A 19519-nucleotide genomic window follows, 5' to 3' on the forward strand; every position below is an offset into this window, starting at 1 on the left:
CATGTCAGTTGTGGTTTGTTGTTTCTCTTACACTCTGGCTGTCTTGCTCTTTTGCAGGAGTGGTCAGGGGTCGTTCTACAACCCTGTGATCCATTGTGCCCATTGTGTCCATCCATCCATGGGGTCCTAATGACACAGCTTCCATGTTAGCTTAGATGTTGCTATTAAATAATACAACATTTTCAGATTTTATTGGAGTTTCCCATTTGTTTGTCATAACTACATGAATTCAATATTTACGTACTTATATTTTGAAAAACCCAATAGAGAATAAAATCTACCTAATTTTTCACTTACCCATCTTGTTTGATATGCCTGATGTGAGTTAAGGTCATGTTCATTACAATGCCATGAAATGTGATGAGGTCACCGTTTGTGTTTGTCTATACATGTGTGGTGACTAAAAGTTGAATCAAAGTCTTTATCAAAAGGACATCGCCCATACTGTATAAAGTGTGGTCTGTCAGTGCAACATTTACTTTAAATGTAACGTTCTCCAGATGTAGATCTAAGATTCAAGACATCATTGTCATGTGCACAACAATTACATTTAGCAATGGCTGGCAATGGAAAGCTTTGCTCACAGACTCCCTTCTAGCCTTGCTCAAAATATTAAAGAAAGCAAAAAATAAAAATTATATAAATAATAAACAAATGTATGTATATGTATCAAGCTTTATTATTATTCGTCTTGTTATTATTATTGTTGCTTTCATTATTATAACGTTTTTTTAGGAGAAGAGGAATGTGTATTTTCCTCATCCTGGTTCTTTCAGAGGGCTAGATATCTCGTCTGCGTTGCCGTCCAACGGAGACGAACGTCCGCACATGGCGGCCATCTTGCTAGGGGGCATATCGCTCACCAATAACATTGTGTTGGTAGTGGTAAATAACCATAACTTGCTCAATGTTCAACCGATTTTTAAACGGTTTGGTTTGTTATAAACGTCAGAGATGTAGATATGACACTGCATACCAGTAAATAATTTTGTTATTTTCTAAAAAAAATGTTCTCTAAAAATGAATAATTTATGCAGTGTCATAACATCTTTGACGTTTATAACAAACCAGATCGTTTAAAAATCGGTTGAAAATTGAGCAAGTTATGGTTATTTACCACTACCAACACAATGTTATGGGTGAGCGAGTTGCCCCGTAGCAAGATGGCCGCCATGTGGTGACGTCCGACGCAACGTTTATCCACGTGACCTCACCGGCTGATGACAGAGCGGAAGTGTCATGGCGCCGCGCGTCCTGCACGGTCCTGCAGCGTCACAACCAGCTCCACACGACTTGTAATGACTCTTCTCCTCCTCGTCTGGACTCAGGATCTGTTTAGGAAATCACAGGAATAAAACCGTGAGTATCCGGAGGAACACTGAGCGTCGACACTCAGCACTGACAGTGTTAAAGCTGCGTCTACTGTGATTTAATGTTGTGATCTGACCACGTGTTGCAGGATTTTGTCTGTTGTTGACACAAATTCCTTAAAATTAAGAGTCACGGTGATAAAACAAACTCAGTTTGAAGTGGCCGTTTGGCTTGTACACCTAAAATGGCTGTTAGTGGTTTATACCACTGAAGTACACCTTCGTTACAGAGGAACACTGTTTCTCTCCATACATCCTATTTTACATGGAAATAGTAATGTAACTTACTGTACTCATTTATTTATTATAATTTCCTCGCTGATGTGCTATATGAACGTGTGTGTGCTGAGCTGAAGAATAATTTAAACAAAAGCAAAAATTGTTTAAGATTTGAATGCAGATAATATATTATCTTATGCCTTTCTTTAGTGGCCACTTTAGAAAAAACTACTTTTTGAATAAAACCTTGACCCATAACCAAAGCTCGCAGACACATTATCTAAAAACTGTTTAAAAGTGCTCTAAATGACACCACATGCAAAGTAAAGATTGTAAGCCCTGGAGGAGATTTGTTCTTCTTACTACAGATATCATTACATGAGAAATACACTTGCCTGCCACCTAAAGTTGGGAGTGAATGATTTGTGTACAATGTTTTGCACAAGCAGGAATAACTGTGAGGGTTTTAAAATACTTGCATGAATAAGAAACCTTGGAGAAAAAGTTGTAATTGAAATAACCATAGAGATTTAAAGCTCTCAAATCTGTGTCTATATTTATGAGTGGAAACAAAAATACACTGGCACTTTGAGCCTTTAGAACCAGACATGAATATTATTATCTTAATGTGGACACTGCAAATGTTGGTGTCAAATAAATAACATATATTATTTCCCTTTTTTTAACCCAAATCTTGGGCCTCATTTAAAACCAAATGTCATGTAGTATAGAATTAAAAAAACTTAACTTCCTACAAAGTTTGGCACGGCTAGGAGTCAAACTTTTCAAGCTATGAATGGCTTCCATGATTAAAAGCTTCTATGAAGCTATACAAACTAAATATTATTACTTTCCAGTTCAGGATGGCTGAGTCAGGCTCAGGTGACCCCAGTGGGCAACGTGTGCCAACTCCTGGAGGGAGCAGTGCCGGACTGATGAAGGGCCGCCGACCTTCAGGTGCCATGACTCCCGTCCGTCTCCCTTCAATGCGATCGAGAGACCTCACCCTGGGCGGAGTGAAGAAGGTGTAGTTTTACACTGAAGAATATATATATATATATATATGATGTTATATATACACAATGAATTGATCAATTATTTTCTAATAATTTGACTGTTGCAATGATTGATCCCTGTTTTTGTGTTATTTTTTAGAAAACGTTTACACCCAACATCATCGGCCGAAAAGCCAAAGAGGAGTAAGTTTCCTTATTGATGTTAAAGGAGACAAAAAACGCCAGAGAAAATAGATATAACTGTTTTTCTGTCTGTTGGTCAACCACATTCTCTGTCGCGGCAGCACAAAACTTGACGGCGGGGAAAGGAGAGACAAGAGGGATGCCAATCGAGGGCGAGGTCAGAGAGAGAGAGGCAGGGGCCGGGGTCGTGCAGAGGTCATCCAGTCCCACTCTATTTTTGAGCAGGGGCCTGCTGAGATGATGATGAAAAAGAGAGGTAGGAGTTCAGCCTGGAAAAACACACATTGTGCACCACTTTGGCTGACGCGTTCTTTAAATCAATGCAATCAACAAACTCTTGAATCAAACGCAGGTGGCTATGAAAATGAGAGAGATGCTCCGAGCGCGGCGCCCTCACCCATCATCAATATTAAAAAGGAGAAGAGGGAGACGGAGGAAGAGACTAAAGAGATCCTGCGCAATCTGGAACGAGAAAACGTGAGACCCATTCATCAGTATTATAATAAATCGCTTATTTTGCCTTTTCCAAACCAGCAACAATTGTTTTTCCCTTTTGGTGTTCTCAGATTATAGACGATCCCTTCCTGCAGAGTGAGGAGAGCAGCTGCCCCGTCCAGCTCCCCCTCGCTGTGTCAGGATGGGGATTCAAGGAGGAATTCAGTAACACTGCTAAAATTGAGAAGATGGAGGATGATTGTGAACCTATGGAGCCTGGCCCTGCAGTTAAAGGTGAAGGCAGATTTTTGTTATTTCAAAGGTTCAGTTTATAGAATGAAGTGACCTTTTTAGTGGTGAATTTGCATACTGCAGCTGAATCTTGTCACATGGCTGCTCTCTCAAAAATATGCATCGTCTTCTCTTCAGTCAAACAGGAGCCAGAGGAAATAGAAATAAAGAAGTCCGAGGGAGCGTTCAAGCCTCCTCCTATCCCTGAGCCCGAGATTCTGCACGACCTGCTGAATAGGTGGAGTCTGAGCAAAGGGGAGGAGCTGTTCTTCATTCAGCTGCCCGACTCGCTGCCCGGCCAACCCCCCACCAAAGAGCACAAGCCGCAGAAGACGGAGGTGCAGTCAGAGGATGGACAGTCTGTGCTTCTGAAAACAGAGTCTCAGGTACAGTAGGTACAGCTGCTGTCTAATGTGTTACAATACATGATGGCACTGAGGTTAAATGTGTCAAATTGAATGTTTAACAGGAAGAGGAGGCTGAAGAGACCTGCTGCAATCTGAAAGATCTGCGGGAGGGTGTTGTAGGAAAGATGCTGGTGCGGAAGTCAGGCCGGGTTCAGCTCATACTGGGACAAGTGACTCTGGACGTGTCTCTGGGAGCATCGTGCTCTTTCCTTCAGGTATGATGGCAGAGTAGTCATTGACGTGTCTTCCACTTTGTCTGTGTTTGTCTCCAAACTGTATCCGTCTCAGCTTTAATTGTGGCTGTTTTCAGAAATTACCTTCAGAAATGGTCTCATAATTGGATCTGGACATTTCCTGGAGTTTGTCTATTACATAAGATAAGATACAATTTACCTTTTATTGACCTTCTGTGGAGGAAATTCACAAATGACCCGGCAGTGCAGGGGGGAAATATATTAAGAATAGAAATATAAATTAAAATAGAGATACTATAAACAATAAGAAATAATACTTGATATACAAAAATATAAAAAATGTGTTATATATGGATAGAGATCGATCTTAAAATAAACATGTTAGTGTTTGTCCATAAATGCTTTGGTGGTGTGCGGCCTGATGGCACAAATGAGCCCCCCAAAACCACAGCAGAGATGAGAGGACTTGTCCATGATGTCTTTTAGTTTTCCTCTCATCCTCTGTTCAGCCACTGCCTCCACGTAGTCCAGTTCCATCCCCTCCACAACAGGAAAATGTCTGGAACATTTAGGCGAGGGGTGGTGTTCGGGTGGAGCATGCAGGGGACAGGACATGTCGTATATATTCTGCTGCAGAGATCACATGGTTTTGTTTAGTGCACATTGACACCGGAGTCAGCCCTTATCGTCAAAACCTCTCAAATCTTTCCAAGTTGACTTCTTTTTCGACGTCTCCTACGTGAATGGATCCTCTTTTTTTTATCCAGAGATTTTTTATTTACTTTTCTATTACAGTTTTGTGTCTGTCACATGTTACAAGTGTCATAGACTCACCCAACTTCCCAGTCATTTTTCATGCTGTATCCTGCCATGATCTCACTCAGACACTTTCCGGACATTTTACTACTGGGGGCTGATTGTAAAAGTTCGGAAAATTGTAAAGACCAACTGACTAGGATATTTGTAAACGATCATACAGCTTAATTCTCCACAGGACAGTTAATTTAATAAAGGGTCAAATATTTACATTCAGAGCTCTGAACTTTTCTGTCGTGCTTTTCCCTTCTTCTCTCAGGAGCTGGTCTCTGTCGGGACAGAGGGAAGAACAGGCGACTTGACTGTTTTGGGAAATGTCCAACACAAAATGGTTTGTTCTCCAGACTTTGAGGCTTTACTGGAAGGCAGTGCTTGATGCTCAAGAAAGCAGCACGGCCTCCTCCAGCCATGACAGGGGTTAGCACTTATGGTGGGTTGCGATGTTGAAAAGATACTCCCTGTTACTGTGGACTGTTCTTGGATGGTTGATTGCGCTCTTGTGTCTGCAGAATGACTATAATAACCTGATGAAATACACTATCTGTAAATATGAGTCATGACTGAGTCTTTATTTTCTTCTTAGGAAAAAATCATATTAATTCAGGGCTCGAAGGTTGAATGCTGTGCCAAATGTCAGGACTATTTTCATTTTTCTGTATCTGAAATTACTTGAGAAAACTGTACATGAATGTAAATGTGTGAATAAAAAAAGTGTTATTCAAGTTGGTGTCTAGTGGGTTGAAAAGATTGAAAGGTTATAGATTTGAATTGTTTGTTCACAAAATTACAAAACTGAAAAAAGAATAATTTTGGCCATGCAGGAGGTACAGGAAGTGAGATACAATCCCTGTTAGAATCTCCTGAATGCCCTCATGTTTGTGCCGCATGAATTATTGAAGAATTACATTTAAAAGGTGGTAACACTGAAAGATAAATTATTTTCTGTTGTGTGGACACATGGTTTACATACGTACTATAATTTATTCTGAAGCAGCTAGAAATACATTTTGATATTGTATATTGGCTATGAAACAGAAAATTACACATGATATTGAAATATTGATCATGAAAGTGAATATGCACATGATATTGAAATAACATGATGAATGACAACAGCAATATTACACATATAACATATCAGTGGTAATATTGCACATGATATTGAAATAACATGAACTAGAAAATTCGTCCCTAGAATTCTTTTAATATGTGCAGCATGGTTCCTGCTGGGTGCAGATGCTGTTTCAGTTTGAGAGAGAGAAAGAGATACTGAGCGGGTCTACTGGCCCACTTGAAAAAGGTGAAATAATTCACCTTTGCCACTTTCTAGTTCATCAAAGGTTCCTATGATCTATGACAAGGTTCTTGGTTAGAGATAGAAAAGTATGACTTCAAAGCTCCTCCCGAAATTGTCTCTCAAAATGAATATTAGAGGAGGAAAAATCGGACCACCTTCCGCTTTAGACCTCATAGAGCCAAAAGTTTAGCTCTGGTAGATTTCATACGAAGCCAACAAGTTTTGATGAAAACAATCATGTCTGACGACCTCCATTAGTGCCTTTGAGAGCAGATTAAGCAAATAAACAAATGTCACTATCGTCCTCACTCGTTCCTTTGATGAAGGCTCCCATTGATGTGTGACAAAAACTGCGGGAGGAGTAGCGGGACAAATTGTATGGCAGAAGAAACAGAATAACATTTCTTGCCTACAGCGTAGTAAAAACATTCCCTTAAAGAGCCCCCGCGCAGTGCCCTGTAGTGACCAGCAGGGGTCAGTGCTGCACGGAGCCTGTCCAGCCTCAGACCGGAGCCGCTCTCGTCCGCCGGGTGGAGTTTGAATCAGTCCGAGACACAAAGCCCCGGGATGGAGGTGAGTGAGGAGCCGCTGCAGAGGCGCTGGGAGTCCGAGTGACTGGAGCTCCGTTCACCACCACGTCCGGTGAGCTACGTTTGTTTCCGCCGCGAGTTAGAACGGTGCAACCCCGCTAAGTTCGCCGAACTTCAGGCACCGACTCACGGGAAAGAACGGCTTGTCTCAGCGCTTGACTCGCAGCCGGGCGGCGCTGCGTGTGGCTCGGCGTGGAGCTAGCCGAGCGAGCCGGAGCACACCGTTAGCTCCCAGGCTACAAGCTAACACAAGCGTGTATTCCTTCAGTGTGGAGCCTCAGTGTCGCCACCAAGTCACAGATTGAGTGCTGCTTGTGTTTATTATTGTGTCGTGGGGTTAGCAGGTTGCTACATGACCACAGGGAGGCTAACTGTAGATATCCGTGAGCTAGGCTAACCCAGTGTGCTGTGATCCGGGATGGAGCGTCGCTTGTTAGCCGTCCTCCTGCATCAGCCGGCGGGATGAGGCCCTGTGATGTTATCGCTGCACCGTGACGGATCACAGTAACATGCTAACCTCATGTGGTCCTACTCTGGACACACTACCTACACAACCACCGATCAGCAGGCTAATGGCATCTGTGCCTGTCGTGTTTATCCAGCGGGATCAGTGTTAAGTTTGCACACCAGTAGTTTAAATGTGCGTAGCCACGGTTTCCCTCCGTTTGGTATCAGATCCCATGATGTGTTCTAGGACATATTGTGCAAAGACTGACTCTTCATCTGTGTACGTTTGCAGGATCGTGTGATACTGAGCTGCAGGGACATCCTGGATCTTCACCAGACAAGCGGACCATCTGCTGCACACACTTTTTCTTTGTTGACATCCCTGTCTCCAGAGGGAGGCTCCGCTCAAAAAACAAACATCTGAGAAAGAGGCCATCGCAGCAGCTGTAAAGACTTTATCTTCCTTTCCCTGGACTTGAAATCAACCAAGGATCACGAAACCGGCTCATGGTGAAAATAATGAAATTCAGTAATTTTGCCCAAGAGGGCAACGCCAAGATGGAGACTTTTATATTTATTGATTCTGTGTTCAGCACCAGGAGAAGCTCCGTCCCTTAGTTTTCTTGATGAAGCCCTTTTTCTGACAATAGATCAGGGCCACTTGCCCTTAGTGAGGTGGACTGTTATACCTCCTCTACCACCGGCTCTGCTCATTGATTGCAGCTTTTTAATAGATATAATTTACCTCCTGACGTCAACATGGAGCTCTTCTTCAACCCCTTCGACAACCTGGTGTGTATCCTGCTGGGCATCTCCTTCACCGTGTGGTTCACCCTGCTGCTGGTCTTCATCATCGTGCCTGCCATCTTAGGGGTGTCCTTTGGCATCCGGCGTCTGTACATGAAGACATTGCTAAAGATCTTTGAGGTAAGAGCTACTGAAGAAACTGCAGTTGAATCATAAATGTTAACTTCTTAGTTGAAGCTGTGGAATGGAAAATCAAAACTTACGTCTTACTTTACTTGAACAGTTCCCAATCAAAATAATTTAATCTGTCTGCTCTTGCCAAACATTCTGCTGTTTAACAAGCTATAGTTTGTATAGTTTGTACCTGTGCACTAAGAGCAGATTTTTATTTTGCAGCCTGCTCCTGATTTGCCTTTTTTCAATGCATAAGTGCATCAGCTGCTTTGTGTAATGTGGGTAGTTCAAGATTTATCATTTGATGGTCTCCTCACATATTGGACTCTGAACTGCTGCCACTGGAGTAGTTTTATTAACCGAAGCTGTCATCACTTTCCAATACGTACCTCTGAGAGCAGATCCTGAGCCAGAAATAAATGGATGAGTGGGAGATATGATGAGAGATTTTCGCTTCTCATGATTACACTCGGAACCATGAGATTTAGACTGAAGGTCAAAGGACAGATTCAGTTCAGACTGTGTGAAGCTGAAGCAATCTTCTACTTGTACGTACAGTCTGTCTCACTGTGTGCAAAAGTCTCTATTGCAGGCTTGTGTATAAAAAGAATGAATCTTTGTCATCGACATGATTCACTGTCAAAGATCTGATTCTCACACACTTCATATGGGAAAAATCTTGTCTTTCACATCAAGTTCTGGAGCCAGGACGTACGCACTTAGTTGTATCTGTGCTCCTCCTGACTCAAAGAATCATCGCTTTCATCTGAGGTGACATTCTAATACGATGACTCAGTATTACAACTTCAGATAATTTAAACATAGTTGTAAAAAAAGAAGGCATGGAAATGCTACCTATAAACAAATATGTATGTGTGTACCTATACTGTTGGAGCCATGATAACTCATAAAGATCATTCATATAGCCATGGCTGCTGTAGGATAAACGCAGGTGTCAGATGACCCTGTGCCATAAACTGATTGCCTTTTTGTTTAATCGAATCATGTAGAAAACATATATGGGATAACTCTTTATGTTAATGTAGTCAGTGATTGTAGACTCATTCACCACTAAACAGCAAGCACATGAAGAAATTACAGGGTCTTTATTAGACATTATAAAGCACTTATTAATGTTGAATTCTGTGAACCTGTGCATGTTAACAAGTGCCAAACTATTATTATTATGAGTAATTTGGACATTAACACTTGTTTTGATAGAATAAACCTTATTTACAAAGTGTTATTAAAGGAGAATTGTTTTAGTACAGAGAATGTTAATATTGTAATTCCTACTCAGCAATTTGCTTACTTACTATCAATAAATGGTAATTGGGGGGCTTGTTTATTCAGGTTTATAAGTGCAGAAGTTTCTTCGTTGTGATATCTGCAGCCATGAGGTGCAGGCAGAACCACCGTATCCCTCAACATTCTTGGAATTCCTTTATAAGACCCCCTGGCTTAATTCCAGTGTGTCTAACAAACAAAAACATGCTGGGTATAACATTACTGTATTTTATTATGCCTTTAAACATTCCAAGTGTTCTTCTAGTTTCCGTTGGCTGTGATTGATCAATAAATATATTATTGATTGATGTAGCCTTAGAGATATTCCATCATGTGGTATGAAGTGTAGTCTGATACTGCTGTGAACACATCCAGCGCCTCCCAGGCCATAATTTTCCGAACTGGCCTGCAGTTGGGAGAAGAACACTATGTCCTGTTCCTGCCTCAGTGGAGACATTACATGGTTGTTTTTTTCTCAGTGTGCAAAGTGCACACAGAGGGCCAGGCTTTTTCCTCGATGGGTATATATTTAACTCTGACTGTAGTTTAATGCATCCAGACGAGATGCATTGCACTACAATAAAAAGAAGAAATGAGCATTGTTATGCAAGTTTCTTAGAGCAAGGCTGTGGTCACAGATAAGCCAGGGGTGTTACTGGCCCAGAATGATTCAAATGTGGAAGATCAAACATCACATCAGTGTGCTAATAGTAGCAGCTTGTTGCTAAACAAATGTTTGCATGCTGTCTTTGCACCACCAACAGAAGATTTAACATGAGCACTACTTTTTGTGTTTTGTGTCCCTCTTGGGTCCCTTACTCATTTCCTTTGTTTTTTCTCCAGTGGGCCACACTCAGGATAGAGAGAGGAGCGAAAGAAAATAATCACCGCTTATACAAACCCTACTCAAACGGTAAGACTTGATGATCAGTTTGTTTGTGTGCAAATGTCCAAGAGCTGTATAGATGAGTATAGCTTACATCCTGTTTCTCTGGCTCTCTCCCTCCAGCAATCATAGCAAAGGAGCCCACCTCCTTGGAGCAGGAGATCAAGGAGATCCGGCGGAGTGGCAGCAACAGAGACCTGGACTCTGCTTCTGAGTTTGAGATGTCAGACATCTTCTATTTTGCTCGGCGAGGAGTGGCGAGCATCATGGATGATGAGGTGACCAAGCGGTTCTCTGCTGAGGAGTTGGAGTCCTGGAATCTGCTGACCCGCAGCAATAACAACTTCCACTATATCAGCCTGAGACTGACCATCCTATGGGGGCTGGGCCTGCTGATCCGCTACGGGTTCCTGCTGCCTCTTAGGTAATAGTTCTACCTCCAGCAAAGAGGTTGGGTCTGAGAAGAGAAACCCTGATCGCAGAAACCTTTTTGGAAAGACTGAACATCCTGTCAAGTCTAGAAATTAAACTTTAGTCTGTCTTGCACGAGTGGCCACCAGTGTAACATAATTCAATATATCAGATTAGATACATTTATAGCCAGTGCTTAAAAACAACAGCTGATCATTTTACTTTATAAAAAGAGATCAACTTGACTCAGTAGAGTTTATACCTTAGCCATGGTCCAACGGTCCCTCTGCACACACTCGTAGATATCAGTAAAAATCCCTGATGGTCTGCAGGCATTGTTGTTGACAAACTGGTGAAAGACAATCTCTCAAAGAAAGGATCGGCCCTTTGACCCAGAGCAGCCTTCAAATTTAATGGTTCCTTTCTTGGCCCATGTCCCGTCCTTCCAAGTTTCGTGGAAATCTGTTGAGTCGTTTTTGCGTTATCCTGCTGACAAAGAAACAATACAACAAACAGACGGGGGCAAAAACATATCCTTCTTGGTAGAAGTAATGATGAATACAATTCTCTCAATGATCAAACTCCAATATGGAGAATAAACACAACTAAAGAGAGAGACATACATGTTGTGAAAAACAACCCATACAAAAACAAACATTCAGGGCTTTCAACACAAATTATCATTATCATTAAGAACACAAAGTCAAACCAGTTATCAAACCAATATGTGTTAAGCTGCAGGCTTTCATTAGCTGAGAATTCAAAACATTCACATCTGTGGAATATTTTGTTCCTAACTCACCGAACTAGGCTGCTGTTCAAGTGAAAGCAAAAAACACAGCAAAACACAGCAAAAAACATACGCAAATAGGCCCCTGTCAGCAGGGTCAGTTTCAAACCATTATGACATCAGAATCCTACTTAATGAAGCTATCATACACTTTAATTGTTATCCCTGCCAACGAGGTCATGTTTTCATCTGCGTTTGTTAGTTAGCAACATTACAAACAAGACTACAGGCCATATTTGGGGTTATGGGCCAAGAAAGAACATGTGAATGGATGAGTGACTGTTTAGTCTATAGATTAGATGCATTTTTACTGTCGTAGAAATGTGCCCGACATATTAATTTATGTAGGATAGACCTTTGTTTACTTGGTGTGTGTAACAGAAATTAAGAATTTGTGCTATGTTAATGCTGCAGACGTCAGTTATGTAATCAAAATATTTCTAAGTATAATATCACATTTTACATCTGTATTCATGATGTAAAAAGTCAGACGTGATAAAGGAGAGACTGCTCCACAACTCACAATGAAACGTTTAATGTCTGCACACACAGTAAACAGTGGGAGCTCCTCCTCAGAGTCAGAGCTTAGAGGCAGAGAGACAGTGACTCAGTAATAAGCCTGGTTGGCTCATGTCCAGTTGCCAGTGGGGAGAGGAATCAGGCCACCGCTGCACAGACAGACCACAATTCTAGTCTCGCATCCATCCAATCGATTCTGTCATTCAACCACTCTTCCAGTCAAACAACATCCTCTCTCCCCGCCTGCATGAAACCTTCATCTCTAGTGTTTTTCTAATCCTCGCCCAATTTAATCAGCACCTTCTCCAGCCTCTGGGTGATTGGTCCATACAGATTAAGGCGACCTGTTGGTCAGCTTAACGTCTGCCTAATAGGTCTGCCTGTAGGCTCTAGAGTCTATTACCAGTGGCGAGTAGAGGAGAGCGTGATACTTTAGAGAGTGGGACTGGATAGCATCAGGCATGAACTTTACATGTAAACTGAGCAGTCACCCTTTAGCAGTGAAAGGTTGGAGAAGGTTTATGGCTCAGAGTCACTACTAGTTAAATTATTAGTTAATCATCAAAAGTGTGCATCTAAATAAGGAAATCCTCCTTTTTGTGTTCTGTTGAAGATTCCCTGTAACCCATCTCCCCTCTCATCACCAGGGTAACTCTTGCCTTCACTGGTGTAGGCCTCCTTGTGTTCCTCACCTGTGTTATCGGTCTGCTGCCGAATGGAAGGTACGGCTCATGACAAGCATGTTTTTTTTTATAAAAAATACCTTTTCAGACCCCTGAATGTAACCTTTTTTAGATTTGCTGTCTTGACAAAAAGTAAATCATGTCGTTTGTCTTCCAGGATGAAAAACCTTCTGAGTAAGAAGGTCCATTTGATGTGCTACAGAATATGTGTCAGAGCTCTGACGGCCATCATAACCTACCATGACAGGTAAACAACGTTACTACCTTTTAAGTATTTTACCAGAAAGTCTGCTGTTAGACTCCTTAAATATTTACAGCCACTGAAATTGAATCAGTAGTTGGATTAACAAGATGGTGGAGCACATGTGGGAGTGTTAGTTCAGTCATTCTGGGAAAGACACTAAACAAATACATGCAACAGTCAAGTGTCTGACGCATGACTCAAGGTTATGATGTCAACAAAATCCATAAAAGACACAGAGCAGCCAGACCGGTTTTGTTGACTTTAAGATGGGAACAGTTCCACTCTTGACATAAACCACGGGGCTGATCACTCACTATAAACAACAAGTGGAGTCACTTAGATAGTATATATCAGGCTAATGATACAAAACACTATTGCGGAAGTGGTGTCGTTGCTGCAGATATTTGTACAGACTAAATGGAACCTGTGGTTAAATATTGAAGCAAATATTTTAAATGTACTCTGTCTTTGCCATAATAGAACTCATGCCTGGCAGACAGCTATTGATTGTTGGTTAGGGTTGATTGGTTCCTGATTGCTTAAACCTCTTGCACCAGTTCGGTCAATTTTCACTGTAAAGTTCAGCACGAAAGGTCCGCAATGATTCAAGAAGATTCTCAACTTCTAGGTCAATTTCTCCATTTCTTCTGTAGGTTTTGTTTTACATTTTACTATTTTAGTCATCACATGTAGACACACTTCTGGCTTGTGGGGAAAACCTCCAGTAAAAAGTCATTTGGCAGTTTGTGGAAGTAAATAAAAATAACCCCAAAAACTTAAATGCATAAATAGAAATGTGCATGTTTAAAGTTCACCATTATAAGCATTTGGTTATGGCAATTTGTCTCCCTCCAAAAAAAACATCAATAACCTGTTCTTTTCTTATCATGTCTTGAAGTTTTGATTTAAAGTTGGCGTCAATTTGAATTCAGTGGGTTATAATAACAAAGTTGCTCTATTGCTGCACATGTCGTCCACATGGTCTCATCATACCTCTTCCTTAAACCTGATCTGCCGCAGACCCACCTCCTGTGACGTGACTGAGTCTGAATGTGAGCTTACATAATATCAGATGATTTGTATTTGGAGAACATAAACCAGGGTGTGTTAGGACTCTGAGTGTGAGTATGAAAGGGAGGATGCCTGAGGCGCAGTTCAGACTGCTCGCATTCTCGGCTATTATGAACCTCTGAAGCACAAAGTGCTTGGAGCTGCTGCAGTCATCACTAGATACAGAGATAGTGGACTGTGCACCAGTCTCCTTTTACTGTGTTTAAGTTGGTTGTGCTGTGTTGGTTTTGGTGTGAAAGGAACATTGTCAGAGTAAAGACAAACCTGAAAGAGAAGTGATGGTTTCTTATCAAGAGGATTGCAGATGCAACAGGATGTGAATTGTGAAGGCGGAAGTTGTTGCTATGCATACGAACCCATAAACGGAAGTAAATAACAGCTGGTGTTATTAAAGGCAGTGCAGGCTTGACTGAAATTTATTTTATATTTTCAGTAATTGGGGGTAAAAAACACATTGATACAGTAATCATATTAAACCAGCATCTTGGTTTGTGAATGTGTGTGATTCGGTCTGTTGTAACATGTATTTCCCTCCCCAGTCTGGGGCTAAAAATACACAAGGGACACTGGAAGTTTCTCTCTCTGTAACTCTATCTTTGGAACGTTCTGTCAGTACGTTCAGGTCCTGCCGGCTCTGGGGTTAGACCTTTAAATTAGGCACCATGAGCTGCTTTGTTTTTGACAGAAAGACTGGAGGCAGTAGATCAGTGTATGAAAATATGAATTGTAACCACATTTGTTTCGGGTCTTGATAAATCATCCTCCAAATAGATTCACACTTCATTTCTCTCCACTTTTCCAGTGAGAATAAACCTAAAAATGGAGGCATCTGTGTCGCAAACCACACCTCGCCCATAGATGTCATCATCCTGGCCAGCGACAGCTGCTATGCTATGGTAACTATACATCTCCGTAACTACAGAGGATGCACACAACTTGGGCACTGGTCCCTTCTTCCATGCTTGTCTGTTGAGATGTCATTTCCCTCCCAGATATAGAAGTATCATTATTTTTGTGTTTGTTTGGTGTCAGGTCGGCCAAATTCACGGTGGCCTGATGGGTGTCATTCAGAGATCTATGGTCAAGGCCTGCCCACACATTTGGTTCGAACGCTCAGAAGTCAAAGACAGACATCTAGTGGCCAAAAGGTAACATTACAACCTTTGTTTTTATCCTGTTTTTAAACTACATTTATTTGACATTTTTCCCCAAGGTTTCTTGGTATTCAGTAAGATATTGCAAAGTATTTAAGTATTTTCACATGTACCTACATACTTCTTGTATTGCAGATTGAGTGACCACATAGAGGATAAAACCAAACTGCCCATTCTGATTTTCCCAGAGGGTGAGTTTGTTCAGTGATCTGAAACTGATAGAAAGACTTTGTAATTTCACTCTAACCATCTAGGTTTCTTTGAAATGATCATAAGCCTCAATTTATTTTGTAAAAACCATTCTCCTTCCTCAGGTACCTGCATTAACAACACGTCAGTCATGATGTTTAAGAAGGGCAGTTTTGAGATTGGTGCCACAGTCTACCCTGTGGCCATCAAGGTGAGAGGTCTTTTTTCTTTTGAGATGCTAGTATGGGCGATCGGAGAGTTCCGAGACTCGTCTATTGTGCACAAATAGAGCAGGACCTGTTAATGCCTGTGCAGTAGCTGCCAGCAGTACTCTTGTGAGTCAGTTTTCTGTGAAATGCTTTGTGATTAACACCAGGACCTGTGTTATACTTTTGTGACCACTTGTAGTTGGATATTTGCGATTCCACCACGGACCTCGAACTTGTTTAGATAGCTCAAACTTGTAAACATTTGATTCTGTGTCAAACTGATCAAATTTCATAGCCAGCAGTCACTGATCCAATCCTTGATCTTGCAGTATGATCCCCGATTTGGAGATGCCTTCTGGAACAGCAGCAAGTTCGGCATGGTGAACTACCTGTTACGTATGATGAGCAGCTGGGCCATCGTCTGCAGCGTGTGGTACCTCCCACCTATGTCGAGAGAGGTGAGACCTATGTGTAATTCTACACTTCCCTACAGTTTTTTTTTCTCACAAGACAAAGGAATGGATTTGCTTTCGTTTGCTCTGGCAACAAGCCAAGCATGTACGCAAGCTTTTTACATAATGATTTCAAAACTGACCGGTGTCTCAGTTTTCTTCTTCTTTTCCTGAGAACTTATTTTTCCTACTTGTTTCTCTGTAATTCATGAAGTCACACCACTGAGAATACACGCAAATTCATGGTTGACTGTGATTTCTGTTAAATCTTTTGTTAGGCCACTTGTTTGCCTCTTTTTACATTACTGTTATTATTATCTTCACCAACAGGAGGGAGAGGATGCCGTACAGTTTGCCAATCGTGTAAAGGCAGCCATTGCAAGGCAAGGAGGTCTGGTCGACCTCCTGTGGTAAGAAAACACATTCAGCTCAATGGATTCTTCCACATACACCTAGAGATACTGAACATAATGTGGGCATTCTGGCACAGCTCCTCCGAATTATTTCAAGAGATAATCCGGACTGGAGTTTGTGTCTGAAAGCAGCATTTGAGATAAATGCAACATTACTTCGAAACAACAAAGTTACTGTCCAGTAAAAAACTGCTCAGTTGGATAGTTTTTCATTTGTGCTTATTATAACCTCAATCTTTATCCTTCATATGTTTTGCTGTGTATTTGCTTCTCAATCCTTTGTCACTAATTTCCCACTCTTCTGCAGGGATGGGGGACTGAAGCGCGGAAAGGTAAAAGAAACCTTTAAAGAAGAACAGCAGAAACTGTACAGTAAAATGCTGGTGGGGACCCAGGAAGACCGCAGTCGCTCCTGAAACCCATTGGTGGAGGAGGACTGGCTCAGAGACCCACACACGCACCTCTGACTGTGTGTAGGCAATCAGTGGGGCTCGCTCTCTACACTCCTGGACTGGAAAGCTTCCCTCTCAGATGTCAACAGTGCTCCATTTGGCTTCCTCGGTCACTGCCTCAGCCTGGCATGTTCAGTTTGCACCGCGGCTACGGGTCTTTCTCAGTCTGCTGCCTTCTGTTGGAACAGCTTGACTGGGGCCTTGCTTGCGTTAGAAATTAAAAATGAGTCTTGTCTTCCTCGGTGGCAGCCTTTTGGCGGGAAAACATTATTATTATTATTATTATCATTGAGATCCTGTCTTTGTTTAATAGTTTTAACTTTTTAATTTCATTTCACCGTCCTGTTTGTACCACACGGTGTTAACATTACTGGTTTATATCTGGGATTTGGTTCCAAAAGCTAAAACCTGTGACTGAGTTGGGGGTTTTGCGTGACTGGCTAATGCCCACGGTTTGGGGGCACTTCTGCCAGATTTTGTTACATTTCAAATATTTTTATGGGCGTTTTCCAAGAGAGAGAAAAATTGTATTCTAAGCTTCATGTGTTTTTGCATTAAGGCCGGTATCGAACACACGTGGTCACTAACGAATTTCTGTTGCAGACAAGCTCTTGTTGTCTGTTTTTGTGGTGTTTTTTTTTTTTCACAGAATGTCGAAAACGTCACATTAAGAAGTAGAAATTGTTCACCCACTGTTACTGATGGAGGTTAATGGACTGAGGCACATGTTCCTGTTCCAGTTAAAGGGATTATAGTCCATTAATGAAGAATTTATTTTAGATGCTTTTAGCATTGTCAACATGGGAAAATTACCATCACAATTGGTCTGCTGACCAAAACAGTTACACGTTCCTACTAATACACTTCCTGGCATTGGCTTTCTGCCTGTGCAGAGAACATCTCGCCTAATTTATTTCAACTGAACTCTAAAATCTATTGTCTTAATCATCCCCGCCCCTCATCAGTGATCTTTCTCCTCCGCGGCCTCTTCAGGGAGATTTGAAGGAAAGTCTGAGTGCAGCTGTGGTTCAGACTCCTCTATTAGGCCCAGGAACATGGCGGACGGCCTCCTGGGTTCCTTCCTGAGGCGTTCATCCCTCTAGTTTGCTGTTATCAGGGATAGTCATTTAGATGATGTCCAATCTGTTAATGGAAATAAATGTTCAAGAATGTGACTATACCTTTGACTTTTTATTAATTTCTTTTGTATGTGTTTCTCTTACTGTCGATCACATTTGTTTTCCTTTCAGTTTTAATCGTATTCTTTAAAAGTGTGAACTAGTTAAATATTTTAGTTTTAGCTCATCATTTCTATTATGTTATTTACAGTTTTTGGAAACCTTTTAACCCACCTTGTCTAACATTATTTAACTTGCATTCATTTTCAAAAATCAAATAGTTTTCATCTGTTATTTTTGTATTTAGTGTTTTTAGTCCAACCATCCTGCTTTAATCGGTTGCTTTTTTTTGTAGAGAAATTGTGCCTCTGGTTACATTTTGTGTTTGATTTATTGTCCAGTGGGCAACAATTTACAACAAAACAGTCTGGCATGATGATAAGGAACCTTTTTGAAAAACAATTATTTAGCATCTGTTTCCCAAGCAAAGAAATGGGGCTCAGTAAAATTTCTTTCCACGGATGCCTGCTGCTGATTCTTTAGCAGCTTCTCCATCCAAACCTGGGGCCTCTCCTGCCTGCAATAAATAGACTGTCGCAGTCTCCTTTCAGAGAGGTTTCCCCCCCAACCTTTAACTTTCTTTCCAGACCGGTGATGGACATGGCAGCATTGTTTTACATCTCTGTTGTGTTGGTTTTCAATGGATCTGTTGACGCTGGTGAATAAAGAGCTCAATGCTTAGAGGTGGAGTCAGAGGAAGCGGCGAGACCAGCTCAAAAAGCTTGGCTGTGTAAAGCACGCCATGGTTGAACTGCTCATTAGCAGCACTATGGAGAGCAAAAGTTACTTCCCCACATGCATCAGTCTTTGGCTTTAGCCCAGGCTGGAGCTCAGACACTGAGGTGGAACAGATCCATCTTGCACCGAATGAGGGTGCAGCTACAGAATGAGCTACTTCAGCTGTGTTGTAAAACACTGTGGTTACTCTGCTGAGTGTTGACTGGAAGCTCTAAGAGGAAGGAGTTTCTGGAGAAAATTACAAAACGGTACAGTCACGTAAACCAAAACAACGTCTTGTGTTTGCACTCGTCCAAACTGATGTGACCTTTTCTGCTGGTGCAGGACTTTACGCCATAGCAGGATATGGGGCTGCGTATTTTTATCTTTTAACAAGGAGGTGATGTTTGTTTGTGAGCCAGATTACAGAAAAACTAATGGAAGGGTTTCCACGAAACTGGACGGATGTGGTATGGGTTGGGGAAGAACCCATTTAATTTAAGTGCAGATCCAGATCTATGGAGTTTAAATGAGAGTTCATCAGGGTGCTGTAGGGCCTTGGTGGGGTTATGTACTCTACTTGGTGCCTTTTTTTTTCACAATAGGTGGAATAAGACTGAAGTGCCCCTGTCCTGTCATCTTTTCTTTTAATGAACTACGAAAAATACTATCAATAAA

General features: G+C 41.6%; 2 protein-coding genes across 2 annotated transcripts; both read left to right on the top strand.

Moving 5' to 3' along the window:
- The first annotated feature begins 1242 nt into the window (after window positions 1-1242).
- polr3d (polymerase (RNA) III (DNA directed) polypeptide D) lies at window positions 1243-5484 on the top strand. Its single transcript, XM_061071825.1, has 9 exons — window positions 1243-1359; window positions 2447-2614; window positions 2745-2788; window positions 2890-3044; window positions 3141-3265; window positions 3355-3517; window positions 3653-3900; window positions 3984-4136; window positions 5191-5484. The coding sequence occupies exons 2-9, from the start codon at window positions 2453-2455 to the stop codon at window positions 5305-5307; spliced, it is 1167 nt and encodes a 388-aa protein (XP_060927808.1). The 5' UTR covers window positions 1243-1359; window positions 2447-2452; the 3' UTR covers window positions 5308-5484.
- A 1303-nt stretch (window positions 5485-6787) lies between these two features.
- On the top strand, window positions 6788-18121 carry LOC133002078 (glycerol-3-phosphate acyltransferase 4-like). The gene is made up of 13 exons (XM_061071823.1): window positions 6788-6870; window positions 7558-8192; window positions 10317-10386; window positions 10483-10783; window positions 12727-12801; window positions 12920-13009; window positions 14880-14973; window positions 15110-15225; window positions 15367-15422; window positions 15546-15631; window positions 15959-16087; window positions 16412-16491; window positions 16802-18121. The coding sequence occupies exons 2-13, from the start codon at window positions 8025-8027 to the stop codon at window positions 16908-16910; spliced, it is 1374 nt and encodes a 457-aa protein (XP_060927806.1). The 5' UTR covers window positions 6788-6870; window positions 7558-8024; the 3' UTR covers window positions 16911-18121.
- Window positions 18122-19519: the final 1398 nt, after the last annotated feature.

Source organism: Limanda limanda, chromosome 5 (genome assembly GCF_963576545.1).
Source record: "Limanda limanda chromosome 5, fLimLim1.1, whole genome shotgun sequence".
Classification (NCBI taxonomy): Eukaryota; Metazoa; Chordata; class Actinopteri; order Pleuronectiformes; family Pleuronectidae; genus Limanda; species Limanda limanda.

Coding starts and splice junctions, on each gene's coding strand:
- LOC133002078 (XM_061071823.1), top strand. CDS start 8,025: ATGGAGCTCTTCTTCAACCCCTTCGACAACCTGGTGTGTATCCTGCTG. Junction 10,387..10,482: donor ATACAAACCCTACTCAAACG/GTAAGACTTGAT, acceptor CTCTCCCTCCAG/CAATCATAGCAAAGGAGCCC. Junction 15,632..15,958: donor TCTACCCTGTGGCCATCAAG/GTGAGAGGTCTT, acceptor TTGATCTTGCAG/TATGATCCCCGATTTGGAGA.
- polr3d (XM_061071825.1), top strand. CDS start 2,453: ATGGCTGAGTCAGGCTCAGGTGACCCCAGTGGGCAACGTGTGCCAACT. Junction 3,266..3,354: donor GCAATCTGGAACGAGAAAAC/GTGAGACCCATT, acceptor TGGTGTTCTCAG/ATTATAGACGATCCCTTCCT. Junction 3,901..3,983: donor TTCTGAAAACAGAGTCTCAG/GTACAGTAGGTA, acceptor AATGTTTAACAG/GAAGAGGAGGCTGAAGAGAC.